The sequence below is a fragment of the Labrus bergylta genome, chromosome 13, assembly GCF_963930695.1.
Source record: "Labrus bergylta chromosome 13, fLabBer1.1, whole genome shotgun sequence".
NCBI lineage: Eukaryota > Metazoa > Chordata > Actinopteri > Labriformes > Labridae > Labrus > Labrus bergylta.
In genome coordinates, this window is record NC_089207.1 from 29,034,840 (window position 1) to 29,056,365 (window position 21,526).

At 40.2% G+C, this 21,526-nt stretch overlaps 2 protein-coding genes across 6 annotated transcripts in view; one reads left to right on the forward strand and one right to left on the reverse strand.

Moving 5' to 3' along the window:
- uggt2 (UDP-glucose glycoprotein glucosyltransferase 2) overlaps positions 1-7,654 on the forward strand; it is a 41,987-nt gene extending 34,333 nt beyond the window's left edge. For all 4 annotated transcript variants that reach the window (XM_065961959.1, XM_020634474.2, XM_065961960.1 and 1 more), the window contains 8 exons: positions 319-423; positions 521-605; positions 1,989-2,171; positions 2,530-2,690; positions 4,130-4,244; positions 4,338-4,454; positions 5,010-5,175; positions 5,280-7,654. In XM_065961959.1, coding sequence (XP_065818031.1) covers positions 319-423; positions 521-605; positions 1,989-2,171; positions 2,530-2,690; positions 4,130-4,244; positions 4,338-4,454; positions 5,010-5,175; positions 5,280-5,302 — 955 coding nt within the window. In that variant the 3' untranslated portion in view covers positions 5,303-7,654. The remainder of the gene's footprint in view (positions 1-318; positions 424-520; positions 606-1,988; positions 2,172-2,529; positions 2,691-4,129; positions 4,245-4,337; positions 4,455-5,009; positions 5,176-5,279) is intronic.
- A 136-nt stretch (positions 7,655-7,790) lies between these two features.
- Positions 7,791-20,409, reverse strand: dnajc3a (DnaJ (Hsp40) homolog, subfamily C, member 3a). 2 transcript variants are annotated; one of them, XM_065961962.1, is made up of 12 exons: positions 20,184-20,409; positions 19,591-19,701; positions 19,345-19,435; positions 19,015-19,089; positions 17,134-17,286; positions 16,817-16,998; positions 16,243-16,362; positions 15,732-15,837; positions 15,523-15,643; positions 9,354-9,486; positions 8,992-9,140; positions 7,791-8,302 (listed from the first exon to the last, which is right to left on the reverse strand). In XM_065961962.1, exons 3-12 carry the CDS (start codon positions 19,411-19,413, stop codon positions 8,154-8,156), a joined length of 1,257 nt encoding a protein of 418 aa, XP_065818034.1. In that variant the 5' UTR covers positions 19,414-19,435; positions 19,591-19,701; positions 20,184-20,409; the 3' UTR covers positions 7,791-8,153. The 2 variants fall into 2 exon arrangements, with proteins under 2 accessions (XP_065818034.1, XP_020490082.1); XM_020634426.3 differs by having other exon boundaries at positions 19,345-19,469.
- Between the last annotated feature and the right edge of the window lie 1,117 nt (positions 20,410-21,526).

Sequence of the window (21,526 nt, forward strand, 5' to 3'; positions counted from 1 at the left end):
ATTTTATGGACTCTCGACTTACCAGGGTGTATTAAAATAAAGGGCTGCTTCAATATTTCAGCTGCATCCGTTCTGGCAAAGTTATTCTTTAAGATCTCTAGAGATCACATCAAACAAGCTTACCAGAGCTCTGCCACTTCCATATCTTAAATGTCATTTAAAAACACAGTATGCATGGTTTGTTTGAAACGATTTTCTGCTGGCTGATTTGACTGTTTCATGTTCTTCTACAAAAAATCATCCAAAATGTGTCCTGTAGACTGTTACCATACACAAATCAAAACAGACAAGGCTCATGTATGTGTGTGTCATTTACAGCATTACGGGTGGAAGCTCAAAGAAAAATGACGGAGAGAAGAAGAAAGAGGATATTCTCAACATATTTTCTGTGGCCTCGGGCCATCTGTATGAGCGTTTTCTGAGGTGGGTCACTTTCAGTTCACCAGCTCACCTCTTCACATCACATTTCTTTCAGCCCTGGTCCTCAAACTGCTCCTTCACACTTTCTGTCTTTTGTCAGAATAATGATGCTGTCGGTCCTTCGGCACACCAAGACACCTGTAAAGTTCTGGTTCCTCAAGAATTACCTCTCCCCATCCTTCAAGGTACCCCCCTCACCTCACCACTCCCTCCATGAATATAACAGCTTTGTTTTTCGACTTGTTCAGAATAACTTCATCCAAGCTCTTCTGAGGTTTTTTTATTCTAAGTTTTTGGGTTTTTCCTCTCCTTGATTTTCTATAAGTCTAGTTGAAAAATAGCTGACATGCCTGGAAGCGAGCTGAAATCTGAAATGTTGTTTATTTAGTATGTCCAGCTGTCTTGCACTTTATATAATACCACTTTCCCTTCACTCTTGCATCAATATTGGCTTACAAGCTTTTCAGTTATCCTAATGCATCGCTATTCACAACAACTCTTCCTGCAGGATCAATAAGGTATCTGTCTGTCTGTGTGTCTGTCTGTGTGTCTGTCTGTCTGTCTGTGTCTGTCTGTGTGTCTGTCTGTGTCTGTCTGTGTCTGTCTGTGTGTCTGTCTGTGTGTCTGTGTGTCTGTGTGTGTGTGTGTGTGTGTGTGTGTGTGTGTGTGTGTGTGTGTGTGTCTGTCTGTGTGTGTCTGTCTGTCTGACTGTCTGTCTGTGTCTGTGTCTGTCTGTGTGTCTGTGTCTGTGTCTGTGTCTGTCTGTCTGTCTGTCTGTCTGTGTGTCTGTGTCTGTGTCTGTCTGTGTGTCTGTGTCTGTGTCTGTGTCTGTGTCTGTCTGTCTGTGTGTCTGTGTCTGTGTCTGTGTCTGTCTGTCTGTGTGTCTGTGTCTGTGTCTGTGTCTGTGTCTGTGTCTGTCTGTCTGTGTGTCTGTGTGTCTGTCTGTGTCTGTCTGTGTCTGTGTCTGTGTCTATGTCTGTCTGTCTGTGTGTCTGTGTCTGTGTCTATGTCTGTCTGTCTGTCTGTGTGTCTGTGTCTGTGTCTGTGTCTGTGTCTGTGTCTGTGTCTGTGTGTGTGTGTGTGTCTGTCTGTCTGCCTGCCTGACTGTCTGTCTGTCTGCGTGTCTATCTATCTATCTATCTATCTTCTCTGCCTTTTATGCTTGTAACACATCCATTATCATATTTGGCCTTTAGCTAGGCCTCACAAACTTATCAACATTATCTGTTTTCTTCTATGATTGATAAAGTCACATGTAAAGTGTTGCTCTATGTTCAATGTCTTCCTGATATACCCTCTGAACATTTTGAATTGTTATTGCTTTTGTTCTTTTATATTCTAATTATGATTGTCTATAATGGAAACTTGTGCATGACTACTTAGCACCAGTGTACATATCCAAGTGTAATGTTCACAATCTGTATCCATTGATTTGAATTATATTTATATATTATATATATATATATTTATATTGTAAACATAATTGAGCACATATCTAAAATGTTTTCCAAAATGGGCTCTTTTACTTTGTTTATTAAAATGCTGGTGTTTGTGTTTGTTGTGTTTAGGAGACCATCTCTGACATGGCGGAGAAGTACAGCTTTCAGTACGAGTTGGTTCAATACAAGTGGCCTCGCTGGCTCCACCAGCAGACTGAGAAGCAGCGGATTATCTGGGGATACAAGATCCTCTTCCTCGATGTTCTATTCCCTTTGGCTGTGGACAAGATCATCTTTGTCGACGCTGACCAGGTGAGGATCAAATTGAACCGAGAGCTTTGTGTAAGTTTGCAACTGTTCGTGAGAGTGTTGTCTGTAGATGGTAAATGGACTCGAGCTTGTATGTAGCACTTTTCTAGTCTTTTCTCTAGTCAAGTGCTTTTACACCGCAGGTCACACCTACACATTCACACACTGATGGTAAAGGCTGTTATGTAAAATGTCCATCAGTATTAGCTAATCCCATTTATACACATTGACATGGTGTTGATGAAGCAGCAGGAACAACTTTGGGTTAAGTGTCTTGACGACGACTACTACTACCACTGCCCCGTACTGGTGTGAAAATGTGTCGTTGGTCTTCATACTTACAAATGTATCTTCCTCACAGATCGTTCGGGCTGATCTGAAGGAGTTGAGGGATTTAGACCTGGAGGGGGCTCCGTATGGCTACACACCGTTTTGTGATAGCCGCAGGGAGATGGAAGGCTATCGCTTCTGGAAATCTGGCTACTGGGCCTCACATCTGGGACACAGGAAATACCATATCAGGTCTGCTTCTTTTAGAAAACTGCATTGAATGCTTTAAACGATCTCTGATATAATACATTATGGGAAGGCAGCATAATAAATCAAAGAATTTAGATATTACCATCCACAAGGTGCTGGCTTAGCTCACTTGGTATAGCAGGCGCTCTATGTACAGAGGCTACAGTCCTCATAGCACTGGTCACAGGTTTGACTCCCCAACCTGACAGCTTGGTGCATGTCACCCCCCGCTCTCTCTCCCCACATTTCCTGTTTCTCCTCAGCTGTCCTGTCTAATAAAGATAAAAACAAACCCCCCTCGCCCTCTCCCAAAAAAAAGCCAGAATATTCTGCAACGCCTCGCGTATCACAATCATGAAAATCCATCTTTCACTTCATTGTGGCTTGGATTCAGTGAATCATCTTGAGGAATTATTCATTATCCTGCAAGAGTGTGTCATATTTGGGAGAAGAACTAAAAATAACAAAAGAAGAGGAACTGTTTTTTTGTTTTTGTGTTTTTAGAGAGTTGAAGTGCTGGATTTGTTTTGTTCCTCCATCTTTTTGAAACTTAAAAAACTTCAGGAACCAGACAAAGTTGTACTTTCAAGGAGTTGTAAAATCTCACTTTAATCAGCCAGTACAGATGAAGTCACATGCCAGTTGTTGGCTCTGTAAAGAACACTTCATATATTTTGATTTGTCAGCAAAGTAAAATAAGATCCCTCTGTGCAAGCTAAAATCAAATCGCATTAAATTCTGCCGCATCTTTTCAGACTATTTTGAATCAAAAAAAACGGAAGGAAAAGGAATTTAAAAATTAAAGACAATTGTGGCATCACTACCCAAAGGTATTGTGTTCATCTAGTTTCCATGGTGACCATACCCCACCAATTATAGTAAAACATTCTGTGGATATTTGAGCGTCTGATTCTCGGATGCAGCCACGGTGTGTGTCTTACATAAATCACTAGATTAGAAATAAAAAGTTCCGCTCTGTGCCAGGCCTCTGACACCGAGTTCCCCCTCAGTCAGTGTCAGAGCTAATCGGCCGGCCAGTGGCTGAATAGCGCGGGCAGAAACTTTCCACTTTACTTCTGGCTGATGAAAACTGAAAAAAAAAAGAAAAAGTCTGAAACCACAGTGATTTGAATGGATGCCAGTGTGCTGCTTAGCTGTGGCAGGACAAAGGCAGTGAGGGTGAATGATCGTCATCAGGGAGTCCAGATAAACATTATGTGGTGAATATCCTCTGGCAGAACAAAATCTAATAAGTGGAACTACAAAGTCTACAGTGTTTTGTTTAGTAATATGGCATGTTAGGTGCAATTATCTGAACGGGCCTGGAGGGTAATTATCTTTTATTGTGTCGTTATTTTAGTTATATTAAGTCATTCCTATGGGCTCTCCAGTGCAGGGAATGGTTTACTCACACCTGCTTTCTCTTCCTTCCCTCTCTTCAGTGCACTGTACGTCGTAGACTTGAAGAAGTTTCGGAAGATTGCAGCCGGGGACCGATTAAGAGGCCAGTACCAAGCCTTGAGCCAAGACCCCAACAGTCTGTCCAACCTGGACCAGGTGTGAGACTTTAGGAAAAGAGTTTGTTCTTAAAGTTTCATTTTTCATGTATTTAAATTCCAAATAAATTCATGTTTTGTTTTATTCTTCTAGGACCTTCCAAACAATATGATCCACCAGGTGGCCATCAAGTCCCTCCCACAGGAGTGGCTTTGGTGTGAGACATGGTGTGATGACACTTCCAAAGTCACAGCTAAGACTATAGACCTTGTAAGTTCTAGAGCAATGATACTGATCAGGAATGTGAGGAAAAGCTAACTAGCATAGTGGGAATTGCTTAATATTGAATCATGAATTATTCCTGTCAGTAAGTCCCTTCAGTCTTAACAACAATAACACTTTTTTCATGTGTGGAAGACACGGATGATGACAACATCATGTTTTCAGATGTTTTTGTTCTAACAGTGAGCTGTAGCTGCTGCAGCACAGAAAAGCTGAATATTCCAGGACACTAATGTCTATAAGCTGCTTGGCATTTAGGAGACGACTGAGGAGCTATCGTGTAGTCTCCTAAACTAATTTAGAGAATTACTGGCGTGGCTCCAGCAGACTGGGATAGGAAGCATTGTCTCATTGCGGTTTAGGACACCCACTTGGTAATTCAGATACAAGACACGGGGTAATGTCCTTTTAACAGAATTGGAAATCAAATTAGGTTCAAATGGCTGCCACAGACAGTGCTGGGAATGGCATTAAGACTTGTTGGGAGAAAGTGGCGCTGGTGGCGTGACTGATGTGTTTTGTCTGCTTTTTTTTCTGCTGCAGTGCAATAACCCAAAGACCAAGGAGCCCAAGCTAACAGCTGCAGCGAGGATAGTGCCTGAATGGGTTGAATATGACAATGAGATAAAACAGCTGCTGAGACGAGTCCAGGAGCAGGAAGACGCAGAAACGCACCAACAGACTCGCTCTCCTTCACAAACTCAAAAAGGTGTGTCCATGCCGTTTTTATTCTCCTCCTGTATGATCACCTTTTTTGACCACCAAGCTCATTTTCATTTTTCTCTTTCCAACAACCCCAACTGCCCCCTCTAGAAAACCAGCGAGATGAACTTTAACGTCTGCCAGCACTCGCTGAACACAGACGAGGCAGCTCCTTCTGCATGCAGGCCACCTGCGAAGCTCCAAGACAGACAATTCCATCTAAACATAGCCACACAGTGTTGTTGTTGTTGTGCATCTCCCCAGCCACAGAAGGAGGAGATATTTTCAGAGATGCCATACCTGCTTCTGCAGTCAACACGTCTTACAAATTAACACGTGATCTAAGTGTTACCTGCCAACTGTGAACTGGCTTTCCACACTACAGGCTGCTCCCAGTTACCCAGAGAATGAAGCAAACAGAGAGAGTCAAAGGAGGGAAAACATAATTTAAAGCAGTTTGTTAGGTGTATGTGTGTGTGTGTTTTGGAAGAAGTAGCCTGCCATATTTTGCACTGATAATGTCTGCAAAGAATCAGTTAGAGAAGGCACATCTCTAAGAGTCCAATCTCACATTGTGATGGTTTTTTTTGTTTTTTAGTGTAAAAATATTTCAAAAGCAAATCATTTTTGGTATTTTTTAATTTGATATGGCTGATATGAAGACTTAGACTATGCATTGACTGAAAAAACCCCAAACCAAAGTAATTACTGACTTTAAAATTAATGTTTTTAATGTTCAGACTAGCTGTGAAGTCGTCACATGATTTGCATTTTTTCCTCATCTACAGGGGAGTCAGTCTGACATTAGGAAGAGAAGGTTTTCATTTTTATTTTCCATCATTTTTGTCTCAGTTTGGAGGGGTTCTAATATTTAGACTAAAACCTCATCTGAACATACCCTTTTTTGCAGCAGGGAAAAATATCTCTTACGTCTCCATCTGCTGCCCCAGAACACAGCTGGTTTGTTTCTTTATTGGATTCATATTGCTTATTTGATTTGAATTATGAAATACAGTTGGACATATTTGAACACACAACACCATCAGAAAGGAGTTAGATCTTTTTGTAATATACTGTATATGAGATGAAGATTTTGTAGTGGTAAAGCCTTTCAGTGACCCAATGCCTATCAACAGCTCCAGTTCTTATCTCTCAGCTTTTGAATCAGGATAAGGAAGCCGTAGTAGTTGTGTTTTCCTTCTTCTTTTTTCCCCCAAAGTGTTTGTTTGAGGTCTTGCATGTTTTCCCTGTTGATGAGGAATGTCCAATGACACAAAAAGTTACGCATACTGAGGGTCCTGTCATTTAAAAAAAAACATAGATAAATTCAGCCTGCTACCACAAACCAATAACTTCCCTACTTGCCCCTTTAAACAGGAGTGTCCTTGGAACAAGATTTTGAAAATGTAATTTACTGTTTGCTTCATCCTCCTGCCCCAAAGCAGCAGTCTAATAGTACCTTAACTCACTTTGCATGCTTACTGTGCCTTCTCTGTAGTTGTCATCTTGAACTATTTAAAGCTCTTGTTAGGACTTCGTTGGTGGTTGTGAAACAGACTGAAATTAATGTTGATACCTCTTTATGGACTGCAAAAGCAATCCCGACCATCAGATAGACAATTGATTATTTCTATAGAGTTATTTGGAATGTCTGAAACCCCTGCTGGGTAGGTGTCAGGCAGAGTCGCAGCATGCAGCACAAACCGGCTTGTTTTTTTATTCTTTACATTTTCTACTTCAAAGATTCACTTGTTAAAAAAACACCTCTTACACATGGACTAAATCAGCAAAGCTTTAAAGGGCACTGAGTGGTCAACAGGGGGAGCAGTGTTACATCAACACTGCTGCTGTCTGTCAAAGTGCAGCATGAATCATCAGCAGGACTGACCTTCTGCTTGGACGTGTAGCTATCGAGCTTTAGTATGAGTATTATAGTGTTATAGTATGGATGAAGGTACATAAGATCATTTTACAGAGTAAATAGACTAAATTGATTTCTGACTGACAAAATCGAGAATCCAGTTTGGTTGTTTGTTTTTTTAACTGAGAATTTGAGCGATAAATCTGACTTAATGTTACAATTTTCATTGCTAAAAATCTTGACACGCATGGTAGTATTTGGGGCAGTTGGCGTAAGTGAATTAGTTGTCCATCCCATTTGCACACAAAGGTCATAGTTTAAGGGTAAAGTATTTGATTTTAAATTATGACTCCATGTTTACATTACTTGTGCATATTCAGCCACCATGAATTTAATTTAAGGATTATTTTTCAACATTTCAATTTGATAACGTACCAGTATGTTTGTCTCAGGAATAATATGGACGATGCTGCTTAACTGAAGCCAACTGTCATTTTTTTGTCTTAAGTCAACAAACGAGTGAAGGGGGTCTGCTCTCAGATCACCTGTCGTTCACTGTGATGTGTTAAAGACATATTTATATCACTGTCTGGTAGAAAAATAAATCTTTGCTATTAAACCTTTACAGAGGCTGTCGTCTCCTGGTGTGTTCAGGAATGTGAGATTCTTCCAATGAACAGGAAAAATCTGCAAAGGTGTGTACAACTAGGGAACGTGTCAGATGAAATATGGTGTTAAAGACAAACTCATCCACACAGCAGCAACTCCTCCTCACTTTAATTTCATGTACATAAATACATCTTTATTTACAGTTCAGAAAAATTCCATTCATATAAAAATAGTACTGTACCTATGAACAAATTGAAACGAATGGATGTGAATTAGAAATGACAGGAGAAGGATAAAAGCTGCTTCACACACTGCGGATAATTGTTAGCATAGCAACAGATCTTCCACAAACAGAATTCAAAGTTGTATCATTTAACAACGGATTCATTTTGAATTAAGGTCACTGAATTAAAGTCACAGTTTGTGAGAGAATGATTGGTATGCACTGACATCGTACCAGTGATCTCCCCTTAAATAGGGAGGCAAATACCAAAACTCCAGCTGTGCGGGATTCCTCAGTTGAAATTAAATTTAAAGTTGAAGGGTCCAGATCCGAACGGGTTGAATCCCTGGAAGCCTTGATGGAAGTGCTGATGATGATGGTGACCCTGTTGGCTCTGTGGATCCATGGGGTCCTCCCCGTGATCAAACTTTGTTCTCATCTCTAAAGGAACAGATCAAAGATTATGTCAGAACAGGCCATTTCAACATATTACATTTATATCCATAATGGAAAAGATAATCAAAAATACCACAAAATAAATCCATGTCTTTGTTAATGCCAGGAAAGAAGAGCCGTAATTTCTCCCCCAAAAGAAGGTGCGACTCCTTTGTATTGAAAGTTGCCAGTTGAGGGGGTTCGGCTGCCTCCTGGAGGCCTTTGAAGGTTGCCTGGGCACGCTATACTGGGAGGAGACCCTTGGGTAGACCCAGAGCTAACTAGGGGGACTACATATACCATCTGGCCTGAGAACATATTGGAGGAGTTTTAAAAACTTTGCTCGGAAGGGCCTGCAAAAAAAAGTGTGACCCGACTCCAATAAGCGGAAGAAAATGGATTTATGGAAAATTGGTGGACGAGTAATAAAACATTATTGACAGAACCAAAATGTAAGCTAACTCTGCTACAATACATCAAATGGCAGCATGTATGCTAAATACTGAGCAGGGTCACTGTGACATTAGAAGCCGAAAAAATGGCTACACCAGTTAGATTTGGAAACATGTCACAATGTGTGTGTATAGAACATACATCAAATACTCGATTGTCACTGATTATGGTATATTAATGATTTTGACACTAGCCTAGTAAGGACTGGTGTGGCTGCCATTGTTAGGATAATAACTTCTCACCTGGGTCAGTGAGGACCTCTTTGGCCTGAACGATGTCGATGAACTTCTTCTCCGCCTTCTTCTTTTCCTCTGGATCCTGGAAGTTGTCGGGATGCCACTGCTGTGCTAGTTTTCTGTAAGCTTTGATAATCTCCTTTTTCTGGGCAGTCCTGCAACAATGGAGAAAATTTCAGCACATTAATTAAAGATTAAAGCAGCTTCCCTTTCTTTAATTGAACCTAGTAAGACTTGGCTAAGTGTCCATATAAATACATACAGTAGGCTTATATATTAGGCTTATATTATATTAATTCAAGTGTCATCTAAAGTAACCCAATTCTTCTAGAGTTTTTTCCCAAAACACATTAAAAAACAAATCCCACCTCTTCACTCCGAGGATCTTGTAATAATCCCTCTTCTGAGACTGTTTGAGAAGTCGCTGAGCTCTCTCCAGGCCTTCTGATACCTGACGGTCGTTCTCGCTGTGTTTTCCTGCAGTCTCGTAGTCCTTAATAGCTGGAGAAGGAAAAAGCAGGATAGAATCAGTATTGCTTCTCCGTCTGCAGCAGCTAATGGAAAGTGAAGTACAGTGCTTAAAGAAAGTCCTTCAATGGAAATAACTGTGTCTTCAAGGCCTTGTTGTGCATCGTATGTTATCTAAGCTTTCAATAAGATGTTCAACCATCACGGGCCCTGTTTCGTCCTCTGAGCTGCACAAAGAGAGGGTCGTTGACGTCTCAGAAAATAACAAAAACATCCACAGTTAGCAGGATGGACTCACTGCCATGGTTACTTCTTCCTCTTTCTGCTGTTTGGCAAACCAACTGTGTTCATACCCAAGTGTAATCAGATTACAGTGTTTCCCCTACCATTATATTGGGGGGGCGGAAATCGTGCTCGGGCAAGGAGCGAAACAATTATGCCTAATGTGAAAATGCCCTTAGTTGTACAAGTTTATATCCAATGTTTTAATTCTCCAATGAGTGACCAAATGGACATCTTAATGTTTGTGGCATGTTGACATTTCATTTATGAATTTAAGCACAACAATGAAAAAAGTTAAATTCCCCAACAGCAGCTGTTTGATGGGATTCTTACAGCAGCACACATTACATACTTATAATTACAAAACAATCATGCTGATGTATAACAAGTGATTAAGTTAATCTGTTGTGCATGCTAACATGCTAGCACAGCTTAGGGTAATGTAAATCGTTTGATAGGATGTCATTTAGCAGGTATTTAGTCATGTAGCTTTTAGCAAATTAAACATTACAACTGTTAGAAGCTCTAAATAAGAAGGAGAGGATCAACAACATGACTAACTCATCAGAAGAAACAACAACATCTGCTGCCGCTGGCATTTTGAATTATTATGGGTTAAAAAAACAAAGCTACCATGTCTGAACTTTGTCACCTTTGAAAGGTAAGATATCCACATTATTCAGGGAATCTTTTTGTGATTTTGAGTTTAATTGACTTTTCTATAAATTGACTTTAAATGTACTCGTGGTTTTCATAAAGTTGCCTGCATTAGGTTAAAATAAAGACAAACTAAAATGGAGCATTACACAGAAGATGATTAAAGACATGCACCGACTCCTATCCAACAAAATCTTGTTGCCATGAACTCTGGTTAGTTGATTTAAATACAACCTAATGACAAACACTACAATGTGTGACTAGTGTTCAGGTCTACCTCGTCTTTATTAAATGCATAAACCTTGTCATTAACACCATCACAGCACCATCAGATCCTCGAGCAGAGGCTCCAGGTTGTTTGTGTATGTTTGAGTGCTTTGAAGCTTGTTTACCCTCTGAGGTGCACTAAGGGGATTTAACACCCACGGGTGGTTCTGACCATTTAACAGTCCACATGTGGTCTGACCTTCCCTCTCGCTGATGTGTCCATGCCATGTTCTGACAACATACAGTTACACAGCCTGAGCCGGGCTGCCTGCAGATGGGGATGATAATAGTTGGTTTAATTGGACCTTTTTGTCCGTGTTGTTCGTCTTTGAACAAAAAAACCCCATAATAAATACTTCGTGTATCCTCTCATATAAACAACATTATGGATAAATTGAAGCCGTTTTTCAGATGACACTCTTTCAAAATAAAACTTGTACTTCCATCCCTCTTCATTATAGTTCTTAAAGCTGTAGTGTTGTTTAAGTATGACTTGACTTCTCTAAGCTGTAAACTGATACAAACATCAGAATCACACTGCCCTTTAGTAAAGCACTACGTGTTAACTTGAGATGATTTTGTAGATTAATGTCTCGTTATTTCTCTCAAAATTTAATCAAAACAGATACTAGTTTGATTTTTCAAGGACCTCTTCAGATAAGTGTGCTGGTTTTATTCTGCGGCTCTGGAAAAGTGGTGGTTTTTTTTCCCCCCTGTCCTGTGTCAGTTTGCTGTTTTGGTGATGCAGTAGGGACGCAGGGTGAGTGAGTGTACATTACACTATTGGACAGGTCAGCAGCTGTTCCATGTTGAGGGTACATGCCCACTATCTTTATCAAAATCTCACAACCTTCTTTTTCTCTATTTTGCCTACTGTACCTCTTTCATTTTCACTAAGTTAAGTTGTGTCATATTAGAGAAGTTAGGAGAAGCTGAAGAATATTTTGGAGGATTTTTAAAGGACTTGTTGGTGTCATGGTTCTAAAATGTTTTACCAAAATTAAAAATGTTCCAAGTCTTTAATGCCCGGTCAGAGTAACCATTTCACATGTGACATGGAGGGACAAAACGCTCACTTCCAAAGGCAATAAGTACTGTCCAAGCATTGTTTTATAAATACTTTTGTCTTCTTAACAATAATGCACAAAAATGTCTAATCCTGTCATGTCCCATCTTCAGTGGCTACTTGCTAGCCTGTAGAACTACATGATTTCCTGCTTTTTAGTTTATTAACCAACTCTACAGCCATCTGCGGTCCGAACAGATAGGATGAAAACCTCCTATCTCCCATTCCATGTAGAGGGCCTAGATTGGAGCTTCAACAAGCAGCAGGCCATGGAAGAATACTCCACAAAACAACCTGTTTGCGTCACAGTGATTTGGTTATGAGTCAGAAGATCAAGACGTTTTTTTATTCATTAAATGTAAATCAAAAGGAGTGTTGGAGCCTGACATACCTTGAACAGATTCATAAAAAAGCATGAGGAAGGGAAATGAAAACGGTGTTTGTGTGCTTCAGCTCAGCAGCACTCTGTGTCCTCTTAACTCCAACAGTGTGATTGTTCAATGAAAATAAATTCTTTACTTCTTTTAAAAAAAAAAAATGTTTTTAGTCATTCTGTATTTAATTTACAACTTAAACTATCAACACACAAAGATTCTATTGGTAGGTTTACTTCTTTATACTTTATCAACTTGAAACCCTTCTATTGCATGCTTCTTATCCAAGTATACCTTAACAGGTTAAGCAGTTTGACTATTTCCTTTTTTTAAGACGCTTTTTCCAAAGCGACGCAAATCTGAGAGTAAGAACAACACAAGCAAGGATTTAGAAAGGAGGAAACGTCAGTAAGTGCTGACAAACAGCTTTAAGTCTGATCGGTCACAGGTGCTGACAGGCTATGCTCAGGGTTTGCACATCAACAGCAGACTCAATATCATCACCATTAATATGTTGGTATTACCCACATTTCATTTACCTTCTACACGATGTCTTACTTGATGCTTCAGGGTATTTTTGTAATTAGTTTGTGCAGGATTACCAATGTGACTTCATTTGTCAGATTTGATTCCAGTGTTTTCGTCTAGTATTAGCTTGGAAACTGAGTGTTTAAATTGGTTCTGTACTGAGCAGCTGGGTCTAAGAGGATCCTGTAGGAACCAGGGTCTGGATTTTGCATTGTCAACCTGTACACTAAGACACTAGGATTGTTGGTGGGAGTGTTTACACTGAATTTCAAACTTAATTGACGTATAAACATGATGTGTGGCAGAGGTTTTGACAACAAAATCTCCATTGGTTGTTTGAAGGATGAAAGCAGAACATCGGGTGCCAGGTGAAAGGATCGCTGGAACGTGGACTATTCCTGGGGATTTCACCATCTGCCATCTCTGGACTTCCTGAGATTGGACAACGGATAGGGTAGACCGTTGTTTCAGCCTAATCCCTCCACGGGATTAGCAAAAGGCTTTATGGAGCTGGTTAGTTCTATACGCGTGTGTGTGTGTGTGTTTTTTGGCACTGCCACCGAGGAATTGCTTTAGGTTTGATAAACAAAAACAATTCTGCATAATATCAGCCAGAAATGCAGGACAGCTCTACATCTGGCACTTTCTTCTTACACACTGTGCTCCACACCACATTTTGAATTGACTTGCTCTGACAAATCACATTTTCTGTTTCAAGCTTTAGACATAGTAGTCATATGCTTTAACTAGATTAGATATGGAAGCCCTCGCTAAATGTATCAATGCTTAGTCTTTATTGTGTGTATTCAAATTCAAAGTGAAAATAGATTTAGTGATGAGCAGAGAGATTGTGTTAAATGAGGTAAATGTTATTGGATGTGAGTGTCCCCCCTCACGTTGTGCTGCCTGACAGGACTGGCCTTTACAATAACATTGATTTTTCAGTTGACGACAAATTCCTTCAAGTCAAACGATGGAACGCTACAGAGCTTACATGATGTGTCACTGAAACTTGAAATGACATCACGTGTTTGTAGTGTTACAAGGGCCCCTTGTGTCAGACTCCTGCTATAACAATAACATCTTGTCCCTCTCTACTAGTACAGTGATGACAACATGCAGCTTATTAGACCTGCCTTTAAATTATGTCTGTGTTGACTCAGCTGTAGGATCATTGGGGGGTTGAAGTTTGTTGAAATGAATTTTGTCACATTGACTAGTGTTTCTATTATTTGGTCCACTTGATTTGTGTCGATTTGTACGGCCTGATAAAAAATAAACACCTCTCTAACATACAATATAGTTTAATAACACCAAAAACCTTTAACCTCAAATAGTTGAATCAACAGCTCTCTGAAACATAGTCTCTAAAACATCATTAAATTCATCATTAAAAATACTTTTGGATGTTTTTGCAGGACTGCTGAATAATACTGCAGTTTTTTAAGCTAACTGTTCCTCAGATACTGACTGTAGATTAGGGATTAATAAATAAACTTTTATTTCTATAGTGGCAATTCATAACAAATGTTATCTCAAGGAAATTAGTGAGTGTGATTATTAGTCTAACAATAACTGTTGCATGTGTCTGAGATGTAACGTAGCCACCCACCACTAGCCAGTGCTGTAGCAGCAGTTACTCTCCCCGCTCTACTGCCAAGATGTAAACTGGCACAGTAGACAGATACATCTACTGTAGTAGCATGGGTAACAAAGGAGGACAAAGGCTAATAGTGCTAGCACTGCTAACTTTAGCCACACTCTGCCATCCAATTTGAAATTATTTTCCAGCAGAGTAATGTATGTCCCAAAGTGCAAAATACGTCAGCAGTGTTTCAAATAGATGTCTATTTTAATCTCGAAGAATTTGATAAAGTGTTTTCAAATAGAAGTAGGTTACACCAAATAAGAGATGAAGCGGTGTACCAGGTTTATGGTTATCCATTGTTTAACATCACGGTTGATATCCTAAAGGCTCCACTACACGGTGTGTTTCTGTTCTCACCGGAACTTTAGTTTCAACCTGCACGGATCAAAAACAGAGTGACACTAGCTGTTGTGCACCAACTAAACGTGCAGTCCTCATCAAGCTACGCTACATTAGCTTTACCATAGCAGAGGGACAATGCAGTGAAGTATCGTATCCACCGAAGAAACACATTTTTGTTAGTAAATATACCCGTTTAGTAATCATCATTCATTTATTATTTGTTTAAAGGCTTTATATGTGATTTTTCACACTTAAATGTAATATAAATCAAGTATCTCCTCTGAAAATAACTCTGTGAGTCATGACTGTCTACAATGGGTGTAACACCCGAGTCCCACTGTCTGTGATGTTTTCAGAGTCCTATCTTCAGTTTGTTTACATCGCCTGGACGGCCGGCTGACTCCTCCCCTCGTGTATAAAAGTTGTTTAATTGAGGGACTAGAGAAAAGAAGAATAACACACTGTACTCACTGCTTAACTGTGTTTCTAGATCGCGCTCATTTCAGATAAATTTACATGCAGTGTGAAGATACAAGCATAATAAAGATCGCTAGCATTAGCATGCTAACACAACAATGCACCGTGAGTTGTTTTGGTTTCATGCTGGTGCTCAAGGGCGACATCTGCTGGATCAAAAAATCACATAAAGCCTTTAAGTCACTAATGATATAAACTGGTAAAATGTTTTGAAAGAGAAGAGCAATTTAGAAGAAAAATACTTTATAACACTTCAAAGCAACCAAGGACTTTTTCAATGAAGTGATTCAATTTAAAGTAAAGAAAAGTGACTTCAATCGCATTTAGTGTCATCCTGTTTCCGAGCATGTCAATACAAGCAGACACGGGATTAAGATGAAGACTGGAAAAGAACTTCAACTAGCTTGAGCTCTATCTGAGTGGCTTACCTTCGTCATACTGCTCGTCCTGTAGGTAGGCCTCAGCTCTGTCCTTCAGCGCGCTCACATTCTCAGGGTCGGTCTGGAGGACGTCGCTACACACGGAGATCGCTCTGCTCGTCTGTTGGCTCTGATCATGAAACACAGAAAACATTCTGGTTATTTCTATTGTTTTAACTCAAAGACTGAAGACCTTTAATAGCAGCACTACGTCTTACCTGTGACAGGGCATGGCAGATGCGCTGCTTGGCAAGGAGAGAGAAAGGTTGCACGTTGGGCTCAGTTTTCATCACTGCTTCATATTTACTCACTGCGTCTTCGTACCTAAAAGAACAGAAAGTAACAACACAGACACTATCGATGAAACAGAATGCAACCTAGATCACTGCACCCACAGCCTTTTTTCCACGCAATTTTTTTATTTTCTTTGTTTTGGCGTGTGAATGTGACATCTCAGTGTAGCAAATGTGATGTGACATGCATTCACAGAAAGATTTGGATTATCATGCATGTTTGTAAGAGATGCTGGAGCGCTGGAGGGTAAGGAAGCAGACACACACACACACACACACACACACACACACACACACACACACACACACACACACACACACACACACACACACACACACACACACACACACACACACACACACACACACACACACACACACACACACACACACACACACACACACACACACACACACCACACACACACACACACACCTATGTTCTTGGATGAGTTCCTCTGCAGACTGGATCTGTTTGTTGAGCTTCTTGACCTGCTTGTAATGACTGTAACACTGCTTGTGGTCGGGATCGAGCTTCAGGCATTCACGCACCTCGCTGCAGATAAAATGAGAGGAGGGAATGAAGAAACAGGCACATTTGTCTGAATTTATGATGTACATGCCTGTGTTTCACACACAGAGTACGGGCCAGCCGTCCGGGTATATTTACAGCCGCCCAAGTGTGTATTTGCATTTTTCATATCTTTTAAAAAATAAGACTGATTAACTATTAGGTGATGTGCGGTCTTGCTTAGTACTCGTTGTGTGTAGCTTCTGTATGCAAAGAGAGAGATAACAGAATGCGTTGTTACTTCACTTTTTAAATGCTGTTGTGATAATGGATTTGTGAGTGCCACTTTTTAAAAGAAGTTTCATGTTGTTTGGGAGACCATAAAACAATGAAGATGATTAAAGTAGCAGACTGACAGAGAGCAGGGTCAGGACAAGATTTTGGGATACCATTGAGCTATGTTCTCTTCATATTGACAAAGTGTGAAAACAGCTCTTACTTGAGGGACATCTCGTGGTCACCCAGTTTGTAGTAGATGGTGCTGAGTTTGTAGAAAGCCTGGGTGTTGTCATTCTTCAACTTGGATGTAGCTTTAAGGTCACTGATGGCCTTCCCCATCTCTTCCATTTGAATAAAGCACTCTGCTCGCATCTCACGGGAGCTCACGTCCCAAACACAAGTCTGTAACAGTTGGATAAGAACTCTTACAAAATGTAGCAACTATAAAAATGCTATGTACATCCTGTGACCGTGAGCACATGGACAATGTCATGCTTTCAGTAAAATGAGGCAAAGCTGACAAGGTAGGTATCTCACCTCAATGATAGTGTCAAGTTGAGCGGCAGCTGTCACATAATCATGCCTGTCAAAGCTGCTGCGTGCATGAGCCACAAGTCGCTGAATCTCATCCGACTTTGTCAGCTGACTCTGGGCTTCCTTCTCCTCTTTGTCGCTGGGGTTGGTCTTCAGCTGGAACATTGTAAGAGAAGGCGTTACGTCACATACTTAAAGTCATGATTTAAAGTCTTTCTATGTGATTTTTCACACTTAAATGTAGAAATCAAGTATATCCTCTGAAAATAACTCTGTGAGTCATGACTGTCTACAATGGGTGTAACACTCGAGTCCCACTGTCTGTGATGTTTTCAGAGTCCTATCTTTAGTTTGTTTACATCGCCCGGACGGCCGGCTGACTCCTCCCCTCACATATAAAAGTTGTTTAATTGAGGGACTAGAGAAAAGAAGAATAACATACTGCACTCACTGCTTAACTGTGTTTCTAGATCACGCTCATTTCAGGTAAATTTACATGCAGTGTGAAGATACGAGCATAATAAAGATCACTAGCATTAACATGCTAACACAACAATGCAGCGCGAGTTGTTTTGGTTTCATGCTGGTGCTCAAGGGCGACATCTGCTGGATCAAAAAAATCGCATATAAAGCCTTTAAGTAGCAACCCTGGAAAAAAGCTTCAGTAAAAAAAATGGGTCTACAGTCAGGAAATAAGGAGGGTAGTAAAGAAGTGTGCTGAAAACTATTAGATTCATTTCAAACATTTCAATATGAATTCCTACTTCACTGAAGAGGTTCTTCTGGTAATTTTGCCCTCTTGAAAGCATTGCCTATTCTAACGGCGGCAGTACATACCATTCCCTAAACCCATTACATTTGAATCATGCTCATCACAGAGGTCATCATATTCACATGAGCATTCTCATCGAGCTACACATCCATTACAAACAGATTTGGGTTACCTTTAAGTGTTTCCTGGGAGCTCAGTTTAGGAAAGGGCGTAATGCATTAAATGTGATGCATTATGCTGGGCCAACATTGAGGACTGCTAAAGCAGCAGGACAGCATGCACCACTGGCCAGATCCCCTGACATTACACCAGTTGCCTTTGAAAGAAACCTGCCTTGATGCTCACTGGCTTCTGCCTGAAATTGCAGTTCAATGAATCACTAAAAAAATGATGGCATCAAGCTAGATGCAATTATAAAACTTATATTCCTGGAACACAATCAAAAAGTGAGTTTCTAACTTGTCTTTTATTTAAAAACACAAAACAGTTAAGCAGCCTGTAGCACTTGTTTTATTGGCCACCTTGTGTGTTGCATTACAGCCTGACAAACACAAATACAGGATAACCACTGAGGCAACCTGCAATAAAGCTCATCTGAAGTGTTTTATGTCAGTTAATAAAAGAATTGTCTAGTGTAGAGTCAAGGAGATAATTATCACAAAACTAGGCTGCAGGCCTGCATTAAGCCCTCTGCACAATGGGACACTCTGACACTCACACCCTGTCCCCAGACGGAAGAAGAACTTGGTTTCTCCTGACATGACTAACGCACCTGAGGATACAGCAACTTTATTTAAAACGCAAGATAAACAATTCCTTCCAGAGGGGCATGGTCGAACACAGCTCACCTGCATTAAAGGCTATAGACACAGTAACAGCCTGTTCCTGATCATAACTAGGACCTAAACTGCTCATTTTATAACTGCAAGATAAAGTATGTTAATCAAATGTTCCAAACACCTATGCTGACAAAAGTTGAATGCTTGAGTTGAATTTCACTACCAGGCTATGGATCTACACTGACACCTCCTGGTGAACTCCTGCTCTTAGGCAGAACGTTTCTTTTTAGCACTGCTGCTATACAGTTTAAATCAGGGGGTTATGATACTTACCACTTTTTTGAAGTCACTCTCCGCTTCATCGAGTCTGCCCTGTTTCAGAAGGAGATTTCCTCTTTGCAGTCTTGCCTGTTAAAAGAGGCAGAGACTTATCAACACAGCTGGCACAAGATAAGTGATTCACAGGACCTGCCTAGAGTTGATCTTATCCATAAAATTTATACAATTTGTAGATACAACATTTAGCGGCTTATTTCAGGTAATTGTATTTGTGTTTCTCACACAATTCTGTCATACTGATGCTGTAAGTCTGCAGAGTGAAATAAAGGCTGATCCAACTGGTTTCAAATAATTACTGCAGACTGGTATAAATGCATTACTTACAGATGTGAAATCTGGTTTGAGTTCAATGACTTTGCTCAAATCTGGCAGTGCAGACCTTGACTTCCCCATAGCTAGAAACACTGTTGCTCTCCTGTAGAAGGCCATATAGTTATTTGAATCTCCGTCTAAATATAGAGGAAGAACAACAAAACATGCACATTTCAAATTAAACTTCACAACAACAAAAAACAGAAGAAAAAAACCCCAAGACAATCCTCAAATAATCTGCATGTTTCTTTCACTTACCCACAGCAGCGTGGAAATGAGAGAGGGCGTCTGCTAGTTGTCCAGCAGCGAGCAGTTTCTTCCCCATCTCCATATGGTTGTCCACACTGTCATCCCTGCCACATTTCACTCCTGAAAACAATCACACCGCTGACTTTCCAACACCAAACTGAGCATGTCAATACAGCACTTAACATTTGTGTGACTGTTCACATGATTCACTGACAAACGACAGCATGTAAGTGAAATCAGTGTTAGGACTTTGGTTAGCTGTTAGACCTAACTTATTCAATTTTACGTTTGCTTAGCTTTGGCTTCATTAATTTGTTGCGTCTTTCATCACATTCAGACAACATAATACGGGTTGTTCACTAACTTAAATACATAGTCAGCTAATAAACAGTTGCTTTGCTATTGCTTAAGCTTGCTAGCTTAACGTTAGCCAGCAGTTATCGATTTCCTAGCTAATGTTATCTTTGACATTAGTGACATAGCGATACTCTCACTACAAGCAGGCTGTCTGAACAATTGTCAAAGTTGTAGTCAATGGTAATGTTAAGCAGCTAATATCTGTCACAAGCTTCACTGGTCAAGTAAATGAGTCAGTTTCTTACCTTCAAATCTCATATCAATTAAAACGAGAACATATGGGATGTAAGTCAATATTTTGTGAGCCACATGGTCCAGAGAAACCATGATCATCATCAGACAGTGCCTCCCTCCTTTAGTCACACAAACGTCAACCTTTTTATTTCTAACACCGTTTTATGTAATTCTCAAACGTCCCTTGTGTTGACTATTCAACATTGCTTCTGTTTTCCCAGTCAGTCACATCAGAGCAGCGAGCTTAGCCGACCGGTCGTGGGTGGCTGTAATTGGCTGGTTTGTTTGGAAAACCCCGCCCACACCTACTTGTTCAACAGAGAGGAGCCACGGCAGCATAAGCAGGCGTGATAGTGTGTGTGTTGGGGGGTGGGGGGGGGGGTCATGCCATTTTGCGTAAGTTCTTCTTGCTTTACTTTACTGTTGTATTCACTTCTTTCTTTTCTATATCTTTATTAACGACAGAATTATCTGCTTTTTTGTTTGTTTATTTTTTTCCCTTTGTGATTCTTGTGACCTACAGTACTGTAAAGCCCATAGACTGTAAAGCCACATGGTACAGTAGCCTACACTGTAATAACAGAAAGTCTTAATAACATAAGTGAGTAAAACTCACTTAAAATGTCACCTCAACTAATTGAAAGTTTTCCAACTTTGAAAAGTGATTCATATTAACTTAAAAATGGCGAGTCTTTCTTGCTTGCAGAGACATCTGTTGTTAGTCAATCAATCAATCAATCAATTTTATTTGTATAGCGTCAACTCATAACAAGTGTTATCTGGAGACACTTTACAAAAAGCAGGTAAAAGACCTTACTTATTGTTATGTTACAAAAAGCAGGTAAAAGACCTTACTTATTGTTATGTTACAAAAAGCAGGTAAAAGACCTTACTTATTGCTATATTACAAAGACCCGGCCTATCCATCATGAGCACTTTAGCAAAGCAGCAAAAGTTACAGTGGTAAGAAAAAACTGCCTTATTAAAAGGCAGAAATCTTCGGCCGGATCCTCGGCTCATGACAAAACAGCCTTCACAGGCCTAGACTGCACCGGGCTTGGAATTGGATAGGGGGAGATAAGTGCAACAGAGGGCGCAGCTGTTATTTGTGCTTATTTGTACGGTGGGGGTCAAACGCTCAGCAACTGATGAAACAACATACATTTAGAAAAATGCGCAGCATATATAGAAAAGCAAATGCAAACTACCACAACAAATGCAAAGACACAAACGCGCTGCAAAAGAAACAAACGTGCTGCAAATAGGCAAAACAACTGCATAAGCATCAAACGCGCTGCAAGTACAGAAACGAAACTTAAGTCAAAACACACAACCAGAAAACAACTGCAAACAC